The 22,108-nt window shown below is 40.7% G+C and overlaps 2 protein-coding genes across 2 annotated transcripts; one reads left to right on the top strand and one right to left on the bottom strand.

Moving 5' to 3' along the window:
- Positions 1 to 1,590: 1,590 nt before the first annotated feature.
- Positions 1,591 to 3,514, bottom strand: LOC117518139 (transthyretin-like). Its single transcript, XM_034179199.1, has 3 exons — positions 3,342 to 3,514; positions 3,115 to 3,250; positions 1,591 to 2,013 (listed from the first exon to the last, which is right to left on the bottom strand). The coding sequence occupies exons 1-3, from the start codon at positions 3,512 to 3,514 to the stop codon at positions 1,906 to 1,908; spliced, it is 417 nt and encodes a 138-aa protein (XP_034035090.1). The 3' UTR covers positions 1,591 to 1,905.
- A 1,577-nt stretch (positions 3,515 to 5,091) lies between these two features.
- Positions 5,092 to 21,297, top strand: LOC117519051 (beta-1,4-galactosyltransferase 6-like). The gene is made up of 6 exons (XM_034180360.1): positions 5,092 to 5,201; positions 6,217 to 6,404; positions 9,226 to 9,348; positions 10,826 to 10,927; positions 20,218 to 20,590; positions 20,650 to 21,297. The coding sequence occupies exons 1-5, from the start codon at positions 5,154 to 5,156 to the stop codon at positions 20,363 to 20,365; spliced, it is 609 nt and encodes a 202-aa protein (XP_034036251.1). The 5' UTR covers positions 5,092 to 5,153; the 3' UTR covers positions 20,366 to 20,590; positions 20,650 to 21,297.
- Positions 21,298 to 22,108: the final 811 nt, after the last annotated feature.

The raw sequence follows: 22,108 nt of genomic DNA on the forward strand, positions 1-22,108 counted from the left end.
TGAGAGCTTTGTGAGTGACTGACATGATACCCCCCACCTTTTCTTGTAATAGTGTATGGTGATCCTCGGATCCCCGGGTTCTTAGTTTTATTTTCAAGTACAAAGATGAACTCCACATTGAGCCGACTTTGTGAAAATGTAGCACCTACGCCGTACATGCAGTTATTTTTCTTTCTTCGGTCTCAGCAGCTCAGACGCATTTGCTCGAGCCCTCCAACCTAAATATTACTGAACTTTTTAAATTTTATTTTAACAATGTGAACCTTTTGCTCTGTTGTTAAACATCTGCAGTCTTTGCAAAAAAAAAAAAAAAAAAAAAGACATTAAAAGACTGAATCTGCTGTTGAACTGTTTCTTTGTAAAGTTTAATTTCTTATCTTGGCAGATGACAAAGAAACAGTTCTTTGACACATTCTGGAAAAGCACCCGATCTATGTCTTATTTGTGAACCGCTTTCATAAAAATTATAAAGGTAAATATTGATAAGTCATTTTATTCTCACATAGGATCTCACGAACGGCGGAACGTGTGACAAGTCGAGCAAAACCAGTTTGTCTACTCAGTTACAATCACAAAGGAAAGTTTCTGTGTAGGCTCTCAGTTGTCCAGGTGGTTTCCATAGTAGAGAAGCTTGAATCTTCGACTGGACTGGGTTGCTTGACGTGAGGACGTTTCGCTTCAAATCACAGAAGCTTCCTCAGCTAAAATTCTTGCTGGTAGTCTGACTTCTGTCTTGACTCTTGTAGAGAAGAATAAACCAGAAGCCAACAAAAGCTGGAGTTTTTTTAACCTAACCAGACCCCACCTACCGAGAGGCTGACTGCTATAGGCTAGTGACTAAACAGTAGCTCTAATTAGCCCTATTGTGCTCTAGTTAGCACTCTCCTAATGACAGGACGGAAGCCTCCCCTGATGGCTCCCTTGACGACTCTCTCCTGATGACGTGAATGACTCATTACCATGAACAAAAGACTGAAACTGCTTAGACCTGAGTACCACATTGTAAACAGGGGACAAAGCGTGTCTGAGACCCGCTCCGCGGTTAAGGCTGGGTTTCAACTGTTTTACAAAGAATGCTTCCTTGACACCTCTCTCAAACCATTTCTTCTCTCTGGCTAAGATTTTAACTTCCTTGTCCTCAAACATGTGGTTAGTGTCTTTCAGGTGGAGATGAACTGCAGACTGAGGTCCACTGGCGACCTCTCTCAACACCCAGCTGTAAATGGGTACCGGTCTTAGCTGGGGAAGTAACCTGCATTCAGAGCTCTCAAGTCTCACTCATTCACGGTGAGACTCACGCTTTAAAACGGTCCTGTCAGGTCTCATGCACTCAGCGTGAGACTCAATATGTTGTCACGCTCTCATGATAATGCATGACATTCCACCAAAATGACCTGCAAGACAAGATTTGTTGGAGCGTATCTCAACTTGAGAGCTATGTGCCTCAGACTGGCATCCTATCCATGAGGAATTGGAGATTCTAGGCCAATTGACGCTATGGAATCCGGAGATGAGCACCGTCACCAACAGGCCTCAGCGCCTATTTATTGGACTTACTAGGAATAAATGTAAGAACAGGTTTTTATGATGTCATAAAGTGGGAACAAATTAGTGTTTAAATGAGGGAGATGTACTTTAACATAATTTAACATACAAATACTTCATGAAGATATCACATTTTTTCCTATAGTGTGAGTTTTATGGCAATGACATATCCCAAAATCTTATTACTCTATCTTTTTTTATAAACTTGAGTTGTTCTTGTCACTATTATCTAAAAATTGCAACGTTACTCTTAAACGTTTTTAAATTTTTTAATCAATACATTAAAACTTCATTGTTGAAGTCGGTAACGGTTCTGCCCGGTGGCTGTGGCAGCAGAGCTGGTGTTCTCTGTGATGTAAGTCAGTGCTGTGTCTCGTAGAACAGGGTGGTAGTGGTGTAGGAGAACGGGCTGATCAACAGGGCTATGGTGTAGTGACGGTGACCTTCAGCATGGGCCTCAAACACCACCTATACACACAAACGGAGAAGATCGAATCACAAGCTGTAGGACACACACCCTACTGGGCTGAGCACCAAACCCATAACCCTCTGGGTACAACCCCACTTCTATAGTTCTTTATCTTTTTGGTGTTTCATCACAATGTCACATTCTGTGATTACATTTCAGTATTTAGTCAGAATCACCACTTTATCAGATATGTAACTGCTTTCTACACGGGAACAAATCGGTTCCTTATGTGTGTGGGTCCAGTGTTTGCAGTGAAGGCACCGTCATGTCACTCGATGGAAAAACTACAGCACAGCTGATGATCCATCTTTTCTGTGTGCCATATAATTACATATATTTGTAATAAAATGCTCACAAAGGAGGCATTTGCTCGTGCTAACTTTAGCTGTTAGCATGATTTGTGCTTTCATGCTAGCCACTTCTAAAAGATGACTAAAAGATTTTCAAGATGTTTTATTTTACAAATTAAAAAAAATCCACCTTCTTTGTGTTTATTGGCACATAACAAACCAGCTTTAGAGGTGCATACCACCACCTACTGTGTCTGAATACGAATCATGGCATTAATTATTTTAAGTCAATACAATACAGTACATGAAAGAATAATATGAAAAATAAAACAATGAAAATGTAAAATAAACCGGTTAATGCTATTAAGAAATGCAAATTTGATTAATTAAGTAATTATATAATATGAAAATATTTGAGTTGACTTAATGCAACCTTTAGCATGGGCGTTGGCTAAGTGGTTAGTCCGCTTGGTTTCAGAGTGGAAGGTTTCCGGTTCAAACTGCACCCCTGCCACTTTCCTCCATGTAACATGGAGTTGCGTCAAGAAGGGTCTCTGACGTAAAACCTTTGCTAGCTCAAAAGACAGATCCACTTTTACTTAACACTTTAATTGTAATCATGAGGTGCAAGTAGCATATAATCAAACTTTAAAGTTCTGGGAACAATTCACTTTTAGTATTCACAGTGTAATAGCTCTTGATAACTGATGATTTTATCCATTCCTCACAGTGAATGCAAACAAACACTGGAACTTCACAAACACCTGGTTGTCCACGGTGTCTTGACGTGTTCAGTGGGTTTAAACTCACATCAGCTCCTTCGTAGAATGGTGTACTCCCTGCGTTCTTCCAATAAGTCTTGGTATCAAACCAAACTCTATATACTCCTGTTGTGAATGCCTCCTCCGTGACTAAATTATGGACTTCCCCGGTCGTGTCTGTCACTCTGCAGTGAGGAGAGGTGAAATCTTAGAAAGTCCATCTGCAGCCTGTCCTTCAAACCCTCTGTCTACTGTGCGTTGTGTGTTCATACACACCCTTTAGTGATCTGTGTCCATTCACCATCTGCACCTTTCCGAGACACCTTCAGTGCCACTGAAGCAGCTGGTGTCCCTTTGACAGCATCCAGGATTTTCACCGTTAGAGGACAGTGTGTGTCTGGGTCCCCATGTGCGTCCTGCAGAATAAACACATTCCTTGTTCTCACCATGTCTTTCAAACAGGTCTTTGACTATGCAGGTACTTTTAGTACTGTTTGCTAATGTAGAACTAATGTTGTGTGTCTAGGAGTGTTGACAAGAAAGCAGTGTGTGTGTGGGGTCGCTTTTCTTTTTTATGAGCGGGACCGGAGCGGCAGGTGTTTTTCCATCGGCGATGCATGAGCATGTCCAGCCTGCAGCGGTCAGTTGTACGAGTGTTTACTTGCCTCGAAAAGTTACAGCTAGTTAACAGACTGAAGCTGTGGAGTGTCTGTGTTGCTGACGTTTGGAAATAAAGTCCAAGTTCAAGTGAGAAGCTGTGTTGTGCATGCAAATCTGTTGGCATCCATGTGGTGAGTGCCATAATCCGTACTGCCTACGTACGGATTTGGTTAATTCAATAGTAATTGAATGAAAATGTGCTGCTTTGAATCCGAACTGAGGCAGTACTCAGAGCGTGCGTCATCTGTACTGCTGGTGAATCCGCAGCCTGACCGCAGCGAAAGTTCTGCATGCACTAAAACCTCTACGGCGTGTCTGCGTGCTCCTAAATTCGTACTGAGGCAGTACTTACGACGTACGAATCTCCAAATTTAGCCCACGTTTTTGCAAGTAGACTGCACGGACGTGCAAGTACGGCGGGTTGTGACCACGGCTTTAGCAACACAACATCACAGTACTCAAGATTGTAAGCCTATCTGTGCACATGTGGAAATAATTAGTGGTTACTTATGTATATATTTCTAATCATTAGTGACGGATAAGCCGAAGCGTTTTGATGGTTCAGTGTTTCGAAGCATTTGATACCATTAAATATGGCGACATCTGCTAGCCAATCTTTAACATAGCAAGATGTCATGAAACAGACACTGTCATGTATGTTTAATAATAGGTTATTATAGGTTTAATAAGGTTCTATGTGCATCTTTAAATTTTTGATTAAAGACAAATATACAAAGACATTAATAGTATACTTGTGTTATAATGTGATTGTGCCATCATAAAATACTGTATGTAATAAAAATATAAATTGAGAAATGCTTGTGCAACTACGGACTTACGAAAAGTTTTACAAAATGATAGTAATTTGGGCCCTTCAAAGGATTTTATTTAAGCACAAGATCATTTCAGTCATGTTAGGTTTGAGTCTGTTCTTCTTTGTTACCACCTCTCTAGTTTTGGAGAAGATTCTCTCACACAGCACAGAAGTTGTTGGCATATGAAGATAGATTTTGTCCAGCTTGTAAAGAGTTGGATAAACACCTGCCTCCATCCTCCCTATCTCTTTGCAAATTCACTGCAGAAAATGCTTCTGGGGAGCATTAGCATAGCTAAAACCCTTCGGATTCTGGGGGGCAAAGCCCCCCGACCAGGTCCCTCTTGACCCCCAGCCATTTTAAGCATTTCTTTATTTTCCTCTCACATGCCTGTAAAAACTATAAAAATAAAAAACGTCTGTTATAATGTCAGTAATGCAGAATGAATTATTTCGAGAAAATTGAGAGACCATGTAGACATAGATCATATAGATATGGGGACATTTAATATTTATTTTATTTACTTATGTTTCTTTTGCTGGTGTAGGCCATACTGATCCCATTTAGAAACCGCCATGAACATCTACCCATCCTCTTCCAACACTTAATCCCCATGCTACAAAGTCAGCGGTTGCAGTTTGCCTTCTACGTCATTGAACAGGTAAAGCCTGTTTTCATCTGGTTTTGGTTGCTTGGTATTGCAATATTAAGGCAGCATTGAATAATTAACCATAGATCACTAGGAATCAATTATAAAAATGCAAACAGTACTTTCATTATAAAAATACAGAAAGCATGCATCGACTAAGTGGACTGGTGAAAAGGTGCAGAAGGTTTTTACTGTTTTGTCTACACTCAGAGGACTCAGTCATCTGTGTACAACATCAGGAATCTGAATGCGTGTTGCACATTTTGGATAAACTAAAAATGGTGTTTTAACATGAGTAGATATCATTAAGCAAAATTAACATTTACTGAAATTTATTGCATCTTCAGCTGACTACTAGTAAAATTTGCACAGATTGGAAATATGATGACCATGACCACCTACACTATGGTTAAATGTATATTTAACAAAAAACAAGTTGATCAGTAAGAACATTAGCCCATACTTTGACTTTTGTTGCTTAGCTAGCTTGAGGACCCCTCCCTTAATTTCCATGATGCCTTTGCCAGTTCCTTGTTGAATTATCTAACATTGACTCTGGCCCTCAAATCATTCACTGTACAGATTTTATATTGTTTTATATATTCTCTTCAAGAATAAAATTCCTCCACCTGAGTGGTGTAGCTAATGGCATGCCTTGATGCATTTATGCTGACTAATTAGCTTTAGAGGTTGGTGTTTCATTTTCCTTCATTATCCAGGTAAAGCATTAAGGACAATTATTTTTTACAGCACTGGCCCCCGCCATGATTATTCTGTTGTATTGCATTGTGCCTTTTATGTTTGGTGTATCATCATGGATTTTTATTTTTTGTCTTGTTTTTCAACAACAGTGTTCGAATGTTCTTGAGGCAGGTTGCACAAAAGTGTTTCACCAGTTTTCCTATTCAGAGTAACTCATGAATTGGATTACTATTAACCAATGGTGTAAATAGATTTGGATGTCATATGTTTAATTTCAGAAAGCTTGCAGTTACTCAACTTTTTCACTGGTTTTTGTTGGTATTAGAGTGGGAGCCAACCCTTCAACAGAGCAATGCTGTTTAATGTGGGTTTCCTCGAGGCCATGAAGGACTCGGACTGGGACTGCTTGATTTTCCATGATGTCGACCACATTCCTGAGAATGACCGCAATTATTATGGGTGTGGTCAGATGCCACGCCACTTTGCTGCCAAATTGGACAAATACATGTACATGTAAGTCTGTTTGCTACTAGTGGGTTTTCACCAGATGTCGCTAACAACCCAAGTAATCCACATATAGAAAGAAATCTAACTGTAGATGTCCATAAATTAAGTTATGTGTAATAATATGAAATGACACAGGGAAAAGTATTGAGGTGCAAAAAGGCATGGAAAGCCAAGGCACCAGGCATGGAAAGCCAAGACACCAGCTGAAATCTATCTAATTAGAAAGCAATCCTGCCCCTTGTCAGGGCAAATTAATATCAGCTGGTTCAGTCTGATGGCCTATAAAAATTTTTCTCATTGCCAACGTGTCACACAAGAAACATCTCATGATGAGCAATAGCAAAGAGCTTTCTCAAAATCTGCGCAACGTTATTGTACAACATACTGATGGCATTGGTTACAGAAGTATTTCTAAACTTCAGAATGTTCCAATGAGCAATGTTGGGTCCATAATCTGGACAGGGAAAGAACATCATTTCACCATAAACTGGCCACAACCAGGTGCTCCTCGCAAGGCTTCTGACAGAGGAGTGAAAAGAATTACCAGAAGAGTTGTCCAAGAGCCAAGGACCATTTCAGAAAGACCTGGAATTAGCAGGTATAATTGTTTCAAAGAAAACAATAAGTAATGCACTCAACCACCATGTCCTGTATTCACACTCAACACGCAAGACTCCATTGCAGAAAAAAAAGCACGTTGAAGCTTATTTAAAGTTTGCTGCATAACATTTAAACAAACCGAAAATTGAACTCTTGGATGCCATAATACATGGTCCCTCGTTTATCGCGGGAGTTACGTTCTAAAAATAGCCCCGCATATAGGTGAAATCCCTCGAAGTAGTCAGCGTTATTTTTTAGCAATTATTATAGACGTTTAAGGCTGTTAAAACCCTCACTACACACTATACACTTTTCTCAAACAGCCTTAACATTTTCTCACTTTTCTCTCGTGTATAAACACTCTCAAAGTTCAAACCTTAGTAGAAAAATAAGACCAACCTGTTTTCAGGCCCAAACATTTTTTTGAGAAATAAATCCATCCATCCATCCATTTTCTTCCGCTTTTTCCGGAGCCGGGTTGCGGGGGCAGCAGCTCAAGCAAAGCCGCCCAGACCCTCCGATCCACACACCACTCCTCCCAGCTCCTCCGGGGGAACCCCAAGGCGTTCCCAAGCCGCCGAGAGATGTAGTCACTCCGCGTGCCTGGGTCTTCCCCGGGGCCTTCCTCCCAGTGGGACGTGCCTCTCCAGCGAGGCGTCCAGGGGCATCCGGAAAAGATGCCCAAACCACCTCAACTGACTCCTTTCGGTGTGGAGGAGCAGCAGCTCGACTCCGAGCTCCTCCCGAGTGACCGAGCTCCTCACCCTATCTCTAAGGGAGCGCCCAGCCACCCTGCGGAGGAAACTCATCTCGCCGTAGATCGATCGGTAAATCGAGAGCTTTGCCCCCCTACTCAGCCCTCTCTTCACCACGACGGTCTGACACAGCGACCGCATCACTGCAGACGCTGCACCGATCCGTCTATCGATCTCACGGTCCATCCGTCCCTCACAGTCGTGAACAAGACCACAAGATACTTAAACTCCTCCACTTGAGGCAAGGACACTCCACCGACCTGAAGAGGGCAAAGCACCTTTTTCCGGTCGAGAACCATGGCCTCGGATTTGGAGGTGCTGATTTTCATCCCGGACGCTTCACACTCGGCTGCAAACCGCCCAGTGCACGCTGAAGGTCCTGATTTGACGAAGCCAACAGAACCACATCGTCCGCAAACAGCAGAGACGAGATTCTGTGGTTCCCAAACCAGACCCCGTCTACACCCTGGCTGCGCCTAGAAATTCTGTCCATAAAAATAATGAACAGAGCCGGTGACAAAGGGCAGCCCTGGCGGAGGCCAACGTGCACTGGAAACACTGGAAACAGGGACTAAAAATAGAACATTTTCCCATAAATAATTATGATGGCTTTTAGAACTAACGAATTTAATTTTAATGCTCAACCTACGAGGTGGACACATAAGAACTTATTAGTAGTAACTGACCAGTATTTCACAGTTCCTCTGATCGCGTCTCTTCGTCCTGGCACCGCGCCACTGTCGCGCCTTTTTCCACTGAGTAACACCTCGGTGCAGGTTGTCTTTTTCCGAGTGAAGAACACAGTTATGGGTAGTTAATGGCGCTCTTTTTTCTTCTGGGCGAGAAGTTTCTTATAAACAGACACGCAGAACACAATGCGCGTACTCTCCCTTTTTTTCCCTGTCATTCCAGCTATTATTACACATAGCTTATGGATGTCTGGTGAAAATTTCATGTCAATAGCACCTTTAGAAATAAACTTACTGAGAAAAATTGTGACGTGTTCAATACTTATTTTACCAGCTACAATGGACATGGTGCTGTGATTTGTTTTTCAGGTTTATAACTGTTTTATCTGTCTATCATCTAAAACCTGAAGATAATCAATTTGCACTGATTAAAAAAAAAAAAAATCAAAGGCACAACATTATTTTTGGAAAACTCAAAGAAGACAATGTTTTAGATTTTATATTTGACAAATTACTTAAATCATTATCAGTTTAGTTAATGATTTTTTTTGGGGGGGGGGGCTGACTAAGCAATGTGTAGTTCAACAATGCATTATCAGCCTTTACAAAAAATATATTTTTTTAGTGTGTAAAAAGGTTATCCTTGAACAAACAAGTGTGGGCGTTGAGCTTTTGTGTTCTCAGTTGGACTCCCAATGGAGCACTGATCAGACTTTCATTTTAATATGTCATGAAGGAGTGGGGACCTTCCATCGCCATTAAACTTGTTTTTGTTGCTTTCAGTCTTCCATACAGTGAATTCTTTGGTGGTGTGAGTGGACTTACCGTGGAGCAGTTTCGCAAGATTAATGGGTTTCCCAATGCATTCTGGGGATGGGGAGGAGAGGATGATGACCTGTGGAACAGGTGAGTCGACTAAAATTGGATGTAGAGTGATGTCAGTACTTCAAAACATATTTTAAGTCTTTATTGGTGTTGGCTGTATTTGATAGTAAGAAGCTTGTGATATATCCAAACAAGCTGATTGATTTAATTGGACTGACTGAAATTCAGCATGATTAGCACTCTACATGTCCTGTATTTCTGCTAGAAAAATGTACAGTCTTTCCATAAGTATTTTAATGGTGTCACAGATTTTGTCATTTTGTACACCGCCTCAGTGGTGTTGAAATAACAGTCAAGCTGTACTGTAATCCTTTTAATTCTAGGGTTTAACAAAATATAATCCATTAACCACTTGGCAATTACAGTCATTTTCATACATCATCCCACCATTTTTTTTTTTCTTTGGAGATCACAAGTAATTGGACAAATGAAATAAAGTGTTATTGTTAATCCCAATGTTTATTTTTACAGGGCAGTTTTTCATTGATACAAGTCAGGGAAAGGATACGTAAACATTCTCACTGAACAGTAACAGTATGGAACTGTATGGTAAATTTTTCAACATTAGGCAGTTGTCAAAAACTGAATGACTGTGCTAAAAAAAAAAGGAAGCCACCAAAACACCGGTGACAAATCTTAAGGAGATAGAGTTCTATGTCTTTGATCAGAGGAACTATGCATCACAAAAGTATGTAGTTGTTCATGACAAAGCAACTGTTTTTTTCACTCTCACAGTCCTGAGTTTACAAGTAAACCATGTGTTGGTGGTGTAAGTGGACCACAGCATATGTACTCCCAGGTCTACCGAAGACCATGCCTTTGTCACTGTATATTACATGTAACAATTGTCCTCTGTGTTTAATCCATCGTAATAACAATTAGATACCATGCAACCACCAGGAGTAGTGATATGGTAATTGGCAGGTCAGGGACCAACTCCAGGTCTACAAAAAATGGTCATTGGCAGTCAAAATGAGCATTTTACCTAATGTGTATGTGCTGATGGTGGGATGAAACCAGATAGACAGAACAAAAAGTAACTGTGTATTGGTGGAATTGAACCTTAGACCTTTTTGCTATGATGCAGGAGTGCTAACCATTCTGTCACTGCACTGCAGTATTGAAGAGGTGTAGGTTGTTGTTTATTCCAGTGTCAGAAACTGAGCAAGTTAGGTTTCTTAATGCTGAAGCAAACCATAAATAAGTACATGGTTCTGTATTGGCAGCTAATGGAATTGTTTTACCGGATAGCTGGAAAATTCAATTTATGTTCATCTTGTGTCTGTCTGTAGTCAAAATTGGTGGAGGGCACCCTACTGAACATTAAAAGAAATTACATTTATTTGGAGGCATATTTCCTGTTTGTCTTGGTACACTTTAATCAGTGCCATTCTAGCAATATTGGTATAACTAATTGTTTATGAGCTTCATGGTTCGTTTGTCTGTGGCTGGTTTAATCCTAACCTTGAGGGAGTAATGCATCATGGTTGTTCTGCAGGGTGCACTACGCCGGTCTGAATGTCACGCGACCCGAGGGAGAAATTGGAAAGTACAAATCAATTCCTCATCACCACAGAGGAGAGGTGCAGTTCCTGGGGAGGTGAGAGATGTTTTATTCTGAGATTCACAAGATATGCTCGGTTCCATTACAAGCATAAAATAATAGCATCCATGAGAATGCAGAAAAATCAAAGATTCATCTTTCTAAAGTTGGGTGGACACTGTACGATATTTTCAATCATTGTACTCAGCCCCAGCTCAAACTGTACGACAGAACCGCAGGGTGTAAAAGTTCAGAGCGCACGATTTATGTTCTCACACTGTACGGCCCGATGCTCTGATGCGATCTGACTTCTCACATTGTACGTTCAAAAAAACCACACGTCGGACTCGTGTTTCCAGAAGCAAAACGTGAAGAGAAGCTTCTTCTTTTTTTTTTTTTGGTCACACTTTATTTACATTTCTTGTTTTTCATCAAAGTTTAAAAAATAAAAAATACGAGACTTTACGTGAGTTGAAGAATAAGGGGGAAAAAGAAACAGAAGCTGCTCTCCCAAAGAGATGATCACTGTTTATGCTCTCTCCGGTGTTTTGCACAGGCACAGTGCGAGAGGTTGGGGTAAATCAGCGTGTAGACACTTGTAGTGCTGCTTCAACAGCGGGATACCCTCACGATGGCCGACCAGATTATCAAACAGGTTTGATTTTCATACGATTGCCGATCGGGAGGTGGTCGTGAGAGGTTAAACGCAGCTCATTACTCCATGTATACTACACAATGCAGATTAAACTGAAATGCGATCCAGAAACGAGTGAAAAATCGGCTGAAAAAGGGCCAAAACTCGCACAGTATAAGACCAGCTTAAGTGGGTAGCATTAGGCTAATGGAAGTAAAGTAGCAAGCAAAGTACAACAGTGCCCTCCAAAAGTTTTGGGTCCCTTGATATTTCACACATTTTAATTTGTTTATGGCATTTCAAATACTAAAAGTAAATCAGGCTTCTCATTATAAAAATTCTAAAATTATCTTCCTTAAACTCAAAGTAAATTTCTACAACTTGATATAATAAAAAAAGCCAAGACACCTGTAAATAATCTGTTTTACTGCCAGATTTCTTCAGACAAGTCAGGGGATGGATATGTGAACATTTCCAAGTTATATATTTCCAATATATATATATATTTTTTTTTTTTTCTTCTGTATGTATGAAAAACAATTCTCAAATGATACCCTTTAAACATACAGTGAAAACTAATCTCTACAACATGACATATATGAAATAAAAATATAAAAGCTAAAATAATGGGTTGCATAAGTAATTGCACCCTTTAGTTTAATACAAGTAAATCATCACTTTTCCAGGTAGTTTTCTTCAGAGAGGTATGAGGATGGACACATGAACATTTTCAAGACACTGAATATGAATATTTATATCAAGTAGAAAGAAATACAAACAGCACGGCACTGTGTGGTAAATCTGTCTGGAGGAGGTAGCTCTCAAAAAGTGAGTGACCAAGCAAGAAGGTGACTAGCGAGGAAAGCCACCAAGACACCCAGATAACCCTGAAGACGTTCTAGGCGTCTTTGGCTGGGATTGGAGAAACTGTGCATACTGCATGTTTTGCATTTGCATCAGCAGTTATACAGCTTAAAGCTACAGGGCCTTTCAAAGTTCACAAAATTGAGAAAATTTAGTTTCTACTGAAATCCAAGCACTTTAATGTAGGCTTATTTTTGTAACATGTTGCAAAAAATTACAACTCATTTGAATGAAGAGGGCATATTTATCGGTGGAAAATTCCATAGTGAATATTGTCTTTTCCTTCATCGCCATTGTTACTGAGGCTATAGCAGGATGCTAGTTCATTTAAGGGTTAACTGTAGACAAGATGGTGTGTCAGTCAGAACACAGGGATGAAGATACCAGACTCCAGCATGTCCTTCAGCAAGCTTTACTCCAGCTCATATTCATCAACATATTTCCAGATATATACAGATAGGGAGTCTGAAAGAACAAACCAAATAATAGATAATTCAAAACATTACAGCTCTGTTATTATAAACAAAATACATGTAAAACCCATACATCAACGCAGAAAGCTGTGAAATGGCGCCACCAAGTGATGCTGAAAAATAGCTACAACATGAGGACCATATGGACACAACTTATACCATAACTCATCCCTGCATAAACATAACAAAGAGTAACAAGTATTATAGCGTTAGATGACTCTGTAATATGCGAATGCACGTTTACAGGTTCCTACCTATGCATTATAAGGACCGCGACCGGTCACACAGACTAAACTTACATTTACAGCATGTTACCAGCACACAACATACACTTACTTTTTGTCAGTAACTCAGTGCTGAAAACATCAGCGATAGGAGGTGAAAGGAACTTATATTTAGCTGGACTACTTGGCTGTATCATGCTACACGTCTGAGAATACCAGGGAAATCAGAACTCAGTAACAACATGAGACCATGAACGTAACCTCGTGATGCTGAGCCTTTATTACAGCTATCATGTAGACTAAAGGCCCAGTCACATGGCACACAAGGATTCCTGAACGAAGGGGGAAAAAAAGTCACAATTTGTTGAGAAAAGGTGGACGTAAAGAGCTTTATCACCAAATAGCCTGCGAAGCAAGAGCGCAAAAGGGATGAAAGAGGAACTTAACAAAACGTAAGCTAGCGATCTCAACGCTTTAAACGAAATGCACCTGGAGCCACAGCTGGAGGAGTGTGTGTCTGCATCTCTGAGTTCCAAGACTCGGCGCTGGGTCGGAGCCATGGAGCTGTATATAAGAACTAGAGAGCGCAGTAGCGCTGAGCCGTGTGCCGACAAGGAGGCCATTTTAATTCCGGGCAAGTTAGTGATTTGCGTGCATAGACGTTCACTTAGTCTCGTCAAGAAACAGGTGGAATATGCCGGAAAGCTGCGCATGTTGGCAAAGCCACAAACAGAGGAACAAGGGAGACAATATTTCCTTCCATAAGTAAGTGGTTTTGGTTATTCTTGTCACTTTGTCCGTGATATTTGGATGATAAACAGCTGTATGTTTCCTGCCGTACCTGTGTCGCCCAATGACACAGACCATTAACTCTTCACTTATGTCTAGTTGATATTTTCCACTGCTAGACCAATGTGTAGTTAAAATATTTGTCGTTAGTGATTAAAATTGTTCGACAAGACTGGGGATTTTTTTTTTTAATTTGCACCTTAAAATAATGAGATTATAATGACCCGCACTGTGCCGCTCACAGTCTCCACCCACACAGAGAGATGTGTACCCACACCACTGACTTACCACTGACTTCATGAATGAAACTATATAGTAATGGTTTTAGGAGCCGCGCTAAGTTGAACACAGCAGCAGCTCAGCCTAGCAACATAGCTTAACAGCGCAGATCCGTGTAACTTTCAACACTAATATTTGAGAATGTGTATGTGTCAGAGTAAGTTTAATACTTTCCTGACATAATTTATGTAATTTAATTTTACTGGCTCAATATCCAGGTCAGAATGGCATTTTAACACGTATTTTGCGAGCATTTTTCTGAGTGTGTTCAGTCGCGAATCTCCATTGAAAATGCATTAACATCCGGGTACTTCATCAATATTTTGCCCGGTTACGAGACGTCATGTCGCTTTCCATGAAGGGATGTTTTCGTTTAGTGTGCAGCATTGGGACTGCACTCTCTTGTACTCATATACAGCTCCATGGTCAGAGCTCATAGCCCCTGAGTCCTGGAGAAATTGCAGACAAGCTGTGGAGATCTGTGTGCACGTCGGTGGACCACCTGCTTTGGTTCCTCGTCCAGAACAAAAGAGGGATCATCTTCATCATCAGAAGCCACAGTGTCTGTCGACACCCTGCACACTCCGTCTTGCTCCAATTTAAAAAAAAAAGGGTTAGGGTTAAAAAAAACTCTGGCATGCTGTGGTCATTGCTGTATCACTGTATTGTGTTAACTAAGCTAGATATATATTGATTTACAACAGAAAACTGTCAAAAGGGGGAATAAATATAAGTGTAAAGATGATTGAATATGTCAGAGCAGTAAATTGATCATTCCGTGTGAACGCGCATTGACTCCCCATGTGCGGTTATTTCAACCAGCTGCAGCTGATCCACAACATGAATTCTGCCTTCCAGAACAGTTCTTTATACAACCCCTGGCAAAAATTATGGAATCACCGGCCTCGGGGGATGTTCATTCAGTTGTTTAATTTTGTAGAAAAAAAGCAGATCACAGACATGACACAAAACTAAAGTCATTTCAAATGGCAACTTTCTGGCTTTAAGAAACACTATTAGAAATCAAGAAAAAAAGATTGTGGCAGTCAGTAACTGTTACTTTTTTAGACCAAGCAGAGGAAAAAAATATGGAATCACTCAATTCTGAGGAAAAAATTATGGAATCACCCTGTAAATTTTCATCCCCAAAACTAACACCTGCATCAGATCACATCTGCTCGTTGATATTGACTCTATGCCATGACATTGACCCTATGTGTCTTTTTGCAAGGAATGTTTTCACAGTTTTTGCTCTATGGCAAGATGCATTATCATCTTGAAAAATGATTTCATCATCCCCAAACATCCTTTCAGTTGTCCAAAATATCAACGTAAACTTGTGCATTTATTGATGATGTAATGACAGCCATCTCCCCAGTGCCTTTACCTGACATGCAGCCCCATATCATCAATGACTGTGGAAATTTACATGTTCTCTTCAGGCAGTCATCTTTATAAATCCCATTGGAACGGCACCAAACAAAAGTTCCAGCATCATCACCTTGCCCAATGCAGATTCGAGATTCATCACTGAATATGACTTTCATCCAGTCATCCACAGTCCACGATTGCTTTTCCTTAGCCCATTGTAACCTTGTTTTTTTCTGTTTAGGTGTTAATGATGGCTTTCGTTTAGCTTTTCTGTATGTAAATCCCATTTCCTTTAGGCGGTTTCTTACAGTTCGGTGACAGACGTTGACTCCAGTTTCCTCCCATTCCTTCCTCATTTGTTTTGTTGTGCATTTTTCGATTTTTGAGACATATTGCTTTAAGTTTTCTGTCTTGACGCTTTGATGTCTTCCTTGGTCTACCAGTATGTTTGCCTTTAACAACCTTCCCATGTTGTTTGTATTTAGTCCAGAGTTTAGACACAGCTGACTGAACAACCAACATCTTTTGCAACATTGCGTGATGATTTACCCTCTTTTAAGAGTTTGATAATCCTCTCCTTTGTTTCAGTTGACATCTCTCATGTTGGAGCCATGATTCATGTCAGTCCATCAGGGTGATTCCATAATTTATTCCTCAGAATTGAGTGATTCCATATTTTTTTCCTCTGCTTGGTCTAAAAAAGTAACCGTTACTGACTGCCACAATCTTTTTAACTTGATTTCTTATAGTGTTTCTTAAAGCCAGGAAGTTGCCATTTGAAATGACTTTAGTTTTGTGTCATGTCTGTGATCTGCTTTTTTCTACAAAATTAAACAACTGAATGAACATCCTCTGAGGCCGGTGATTCCATAATTTTTGCCAGGGGTTGTATAATCATTTGAATTATCTACCTGTTGCCACATGTATATAAGGGCTGGATTGCCATTTCTACACTCATATTGTTATATTTAATTTTAAAAAAAAGTGCACGCAGGAGCTGCTGCGTTCAAGTACCGTTGGAAATTACACAACTTTTTTGTTGTTTCAAATTCAGCAATTGCTTGTGGCAAAATAATTAATTGTATCCATGCAAAAGATTAATTTTGGCCGATATAAGGTGCCTGAGCCCAATGAACCTGACTCTCCACCCAGAAAAAACATCCAAGCAAATAGGCTGAGTTTGCCCTATAATTTCCAACGGTACATTAACGCAGCGGCATTAGCAGTGCACGCAAACCGGCTTCTGCACTGTGTGAAAACATTCAGCTGGTCGAATGAAGTCAATCTAAACACTAACGTTACAAAACCTAAGCAAACAATTAAAAAAAAACATCAAGAACGACAGCAAAAGGAAATACGGACGAACTGAGATTTTCATTGCCGTTCGTTCAAATTTTTCAGCGGTTTAAAAATCCTGACGAAGCGCCAGCTGCAGAACGAAGCTGAACAAAGGTTAAATGATGCCGTTGAAATTCAACAAAAGTCCAAATTTCTTGTTTCATTAGGGCTTCTTTGCCCTTCGTTAAGTGCCGTGTGACTGAGCGATAACTACAGAAGGAAGCACATGTGTGATGTTTTGAGATTACCTGTGACTCATCTTACGTTAACATCCAAAAGATTTCTTGTAAATCACCCTAATCTACCAGATGTTCATCATAGCATCTGATCCCTTGAATGCTTCCCACTCAGGTGTTGAAATTCTAATTTGTTTCCAGACAGCATGAATTTTGATAATATTGGCAATATAATAATATGTATATGTCACGGACATGAATGAGCAAAGCTCTTTAGCATCTCACCATGTCATGTAGGTAATTCAGGCCTTATTACCAGGAAATGCTTCTGGACAGCATTAGCATGGCTAAAAACACCTAAAACCCCCCAACTACAGCCTTTTGGCCACTCTCCATTTTAAGCATTTTTCTTTATTTGCATCTCACATACCTGGTAAAGTCCTCACTATCTCATTTACATCCTTCAGACTTTATTTTCAGTAAAGGCTTCCGGGTAGAATTAGCATGGCTAAAAACCATCGTCCAATTTACAGACTAAATAATCACTGACTGACCTCATGTGCTGTCAAGGTGTGCGCTGCCTCCCACTTTATTGTTCCCGGATTCAGTGTCAACTCAGTATTTAGTATTTCGTGTTTCAGTGTCAACTATGCACTGAATTCCTGTGAGATCTCCTCTTTTCACGTGAGATCACCTCTTTCTTTTTTTTATTTCTTTTCTTCTTTTTTTTTTTTTTTTATTGAGACAAACAAAATGTCACACAAAAACCTTATGGAGGATAAACATAGCAACGCAAAACAACATAATGAAAACGGAGTGGCTATTCGCCCAACCGTTGGTTCAATAAAGTAAATAAACATATATGCCCAACCACAACCAACCATTGAGCACGCTTGTAAGTTAACTTCCGCTTTCAACGTGGGGAAAAAAGGCGGATATTTTCTCGCCGGCTGTGGGAGGGTTCGCAGCCCGCGGAGGGGATGTGCTCTAAAGCGGATCTGTTTGGCTCATCACACCCAGGGAACTGTGTCAAACTAACACCATCTTACAGGCAACAAGCAGCATTTTGTTCATAAAAACAGTTTCGTCGTCATTAACAGGCTTCCGTTCAAAATACTTATGATGTTTGTCTGCTTTCATCCATTGCGGTGTTTTTTGCAGTAGTTAAAGATGCCACCGTTAAATGTGTCAAACATATGCCGCTTTTCACACCGCAATAGAGCCTTAAAAAAGTGGTGTAAAAAACGTAGTTTAGATGCGCAAAATGTGTCAAATACACAATCATGGTTGGGCGAATAAGGTGAGACATTATATTTATCTGCCCAACGGTTGGGCGAATAAGGTGAGACATGTTTATCTGCCCAACGGTTGGGTGAATAAGATGAGACATTATATTTATCTGCCCAATGGTTGGACGAATAGCCTTTGCCTAATGAAAAACAGGTAAATATCTTATGTTGTAGTTCCAGGAAGTGTTCAACATTTGACATTTCCTTTTTCACTGTGGGCTCAAAATTTGGCACTTAATGTTTCAGTGTCAACTTGCTACTGAATTCCCATGAGATCCCATGAGATCTCGTCTATTATTGATCCGGGAAGTGTTCAACATTTGACATTTCCTGTTTTTTGTGCTTAAAATTTGGGACTTCCTGGGACACAGTGTACCATGAGTGAGCTTCATGCCGCTGCACTTCGCTTCACTCCTGTTATGAATCCCTTATCTGAATGCTAAAGGGATAAAATTATAGTGGCACCATATAAAATTATTTTTATGGCTTAAATCAACCCAGTGGCACTATACAGTTTTGCTCAAAAGTTTACATACCTGGCAAATTCACTCATGGTTAGTGGTTGGATGAAGCCATTTATTGTCAAACAAACTGTGTTTACTCTTTTTAAATCATGATGACAACAGAAACTACCCAAATGAAACAGCGGTTGGCCAAATTGTTTCCTCAGGCAGTGTCACACCATCACCCGCTGACGTCTGCACGTAGAATTGGCGAAACTGATACAGTCACTTGCCCAGTTCCGGATCATTGCCAGTTCCAGATCAGTGCTGTAGTTTTTGCGCCGCCGTTTCTCATAATCAGCATGAATAAGCTAATACTTGGTACGAATGGAAAGATTGATGTTTTGTCTACAAACGACCACAAGCTCGACCGGATCCAGCCGTCCTTGTGATCAGCAGAGGAATCAAAACATCCCGGTGTCTGCGGTGTGCGCACTTTTTCTGACTCACTCATTCCTGCAAGTTTTAAAGTAACGATCTCTAAAACGTAGCAAAGGTGAGTTAGCCGTTTGGTGGTGTTGGTTCTAGAGTGGGAAAATACTTACTTACTTGGGTAGAAAATGTCAGTGTGTTATGTCTTGCTGTTTAATTGCTGCGCGCATTTTTCTCCGACGCAAAATTTGCCAGTTGCGGATCACTGAAGCAGCAGCCTCGTGTCTGTAGTTGTGAGCCATGTGGACTTTGGGGGTCATCTCATCATCACGAATGGACATGAATCTGGGGGCTTTTACTTTTTAATTCGGGAGAAATCTCACCTCCACACTTCATTTTTTGCTCGTAAAAACGTATAACGGCGCTTTTCGAAACGAAGGAAATTCTCATTTAATAAGTATAATTTATATCATTTTGTGTTCAAAACACATTCTCGGGCACAGTGTGTATCATTCTGCATTAGAAGGGCTCCAGCCAGATGCCAGGAATGCCACCAAAGTGAGGCAGAGTGTCGTGATCCGGAACTGGCAAAAGTGATCCATTTCTGGCAAATGTTTGCACCACACATAATGCGACTTCACACTTTAAGTAGAAGCGCTACTCCACCCAGACTTTTTCAGCTAAATAACATCCAAATACCCAATACAACAATACACAATAAAGGACATTCAGTTGCATTATGGTTCCGTATAGCGGGACTTTAAAAAAGGTGATCCGGAACTGGGCAACCGATAAGGTGCGGTGAACATTACTGCAGACATAATGTGTTGTTTATGAGCCACATTGGAGCATGTGTGAGATTGGTCGACCACTTGAGTCTGCAGGTGTTACCGCCATAGTTTACATGTTAGAAGATCTGTCATAAAAACTGAGTGAAATACCTCGCTATGGTTGCCTTCATTGAAAAGGGGTGAGGGTGCAGGCAGTTTCCTGTGCTGACGTGGATGAAGCTGGTCTGATTGTGTGTCTGTGTAGGTATAAGCTGTTGAGATATTCCAAAGAGCGCCAACACCTGGACGGCCCTGAACAACCTCCGTTACAGCCCCACGTGTCCCTCAGCAGCCTCTACAAGAACATCACAGTGGACCTGAGCCCCGAGCTCGCCCCCATTGCAGACTACTGAACTGCCCCGCCTCCTGCACCCCTCCGGTCCGGCCTCCCAGCGCCCTCTTCAGCTGCACACAGGCAGAGAGCTTGTGTGGCAGAGGAGGGCATTGGGGTACAGGAATAACATGTAATGCTGCCAAGAAAAGCTACCGGGGGGGGAGGAGGGGCTCCAAGCAGGGGTAAAAAAAAAAAGGCAGTGGCAAGTCTGCTAAGGTGAACTGGTGTGTGTGTGTGTGTGTGTGTGTGTGTGTGTGTGTGTGTGTGTGTGTGTGTGTGTGTGTGTGTGTGTGTGTGTGAGAGAGAGAGAGAGAGAGAGAGAGATTAGCTGCATGTCTTTCTGTCTGCCGGCTTTACTCCTGAAAGTGACATCAGTCTGGGTTTAGGGTGAAAGGAGCAGCAGCATCAAAGCCTTAACGTGGCAGAACCACAGCTCCTCGGGCTCGGCACCGCTTCACTTTTGATGTATCACTGTCACCTTAGAAGCCACCAGACAAGTTTCTGTTTCACTTTGTTGATTTATATATATATATATATATATATATATATATATATCATTTTGTTAGGTGACTGTTCTCCTTAAATACAAGAGCTTGTATATTTTTTTTTTCCTTTATACATTTCGAGAACATATTTATTTCCTGTGAGTCACTCAGTTGGATGAAGCACTCCCATCACACTCAAGTGTTTGCCGTTTGTTTTTCTGCACTGCTGCTGAATCCGCATGAACGTGTATGTAAATACTGGCCTCCAACTGCTCGAACACAAATATGTAAATATTGGCCTTTAAATGCTCGAGCGTATTACAGCGATATTCCAGTGAGGTTGAATTTTTATTTTGGCAGCTACCTTCTTTCTGAGGACTTAGTAAGCGTGAGTGGTTTTCTTCCTAACAGGAAGCTGTTCTAACAAATATGCGTATAGTATGGCTGGCTTAAAAGAAAAAAAAAAGAGGAAAGGGGAAAAAACAAGAAAAACAGACTGAAATATCCAAATCTCAAGATTTGACATTATCTTTTGCATGCCTTAATTTATTTTGTTTACCAGATTTTCTTTTCAGAGCTAAATCATTTCATCAAAGATGTGTATATTTTTATTTTGCCTTCGGTTGTGCATTTTCTTCTTTTTTGAGGTGCACTGTGTGAAAAGAGTTGCTGCTCAATAGTGAGGAGGCGTAACTGGACGCTGAGCTGCTTCACGTCTTTCTTCCACAACTGTGCACACAGCAGTGTCAGGTGTGTGTTGAAACAACATACTTCAGTGCAGGCTATTGTGTATTGGGTCACGTTCAGCTTTTTATTTTATTTTTTTTATATCCATGTGTGCGCGTGCTTGCTGGTCCGTGTGATAAAGCTCTTCATTGTACTGTACCGTGCACTATAGCATGGGGATTTGTGCTGGATGCTCTGGATGCCGTATGTGTCTGGAATACCCCCACCCCTTCCCTAAAAGCTCGTGAAGCCGGAATGAGAGAACGTCAGCTGAAGCGCCCAGCTGAAGCTAACCCTGTTCTTGAATGGCACCATAAGAATGTTGGGCTGTGAAAACTTTAATTTCTTAAAGCTTTGAGCACATTTAAGATCGCGAGTATAGGGAGATTGCTTTTCAAGTAGTTTGAATTTTACTGACGTTTTGTTGATTGTGTGTGTATATATGTGTATGTGTATATATATATATATATATATATATATATATATATACACACATATTTTATTTTTCCTCTTGTTTCTGAGTCAGAGATTCAAATCACATCTGCCTAGAT

The sequence above is a fragment of the Thalassophryne amazonica genome, chromosome 10 (assembly GCF_902500255.1).
Source record: "Thalassophryne amazonica chromosome 10, fThaAma1.1, whole genome shotgun sequence".
Lineage (NCBI taxonomy): Eukaryota > Metazoa > Chordata > Actinopteri > Batrachoidiformes > Batrachoididae > Thalassophryne > Thalassophryne amazonica.

Bases quoted from the DNA above. Each gene is read 5' to 3' on its own strand.
- LOC117518139 (XM_034179199.1), bottom strand. From the start codon at position 3,514: ATGGTGAGAACAAGGAATGTGTTTATTCTGCAGGACGCACATGGGGAC. The intron at 3,251-3,341 runs GTGTGTATGAAC...TCCTCACTGCAG, and splicing joins TGGACACAGATCACTAAAGG to AGTGACAGACACGACCGGGG. The intron at 2,014-3,114 runs GTGAGTTTAAAC...TTGTGTGTATAG, and splicing joins CATTCTACGAAGGAGCTGAT to GTGGTGTTTGAGGCCCATGC.
- LOC117519051 (XM_034180360.1), top strand. From the start codon at position 5,154: ATGCTACAAAGTCAGCGGTTGCAGTTTGCCTTCTACGTCATTGAACAG. The intron at 9,349-10,825 runs GTGAGTCGACTA...GTTGTTCTGCAG, and splicing joins GATGATGACCTGTGGAACAG to GGTGCACTACGCCGGTCTGA. The intron at 10,928-20,217 runs GTGAGAGATGTT...GTGTCTGTGTAG, and splicing joins GAGGTGCAGTTCCTGGGGAG to GTATAAGCTGTTGAGATATT.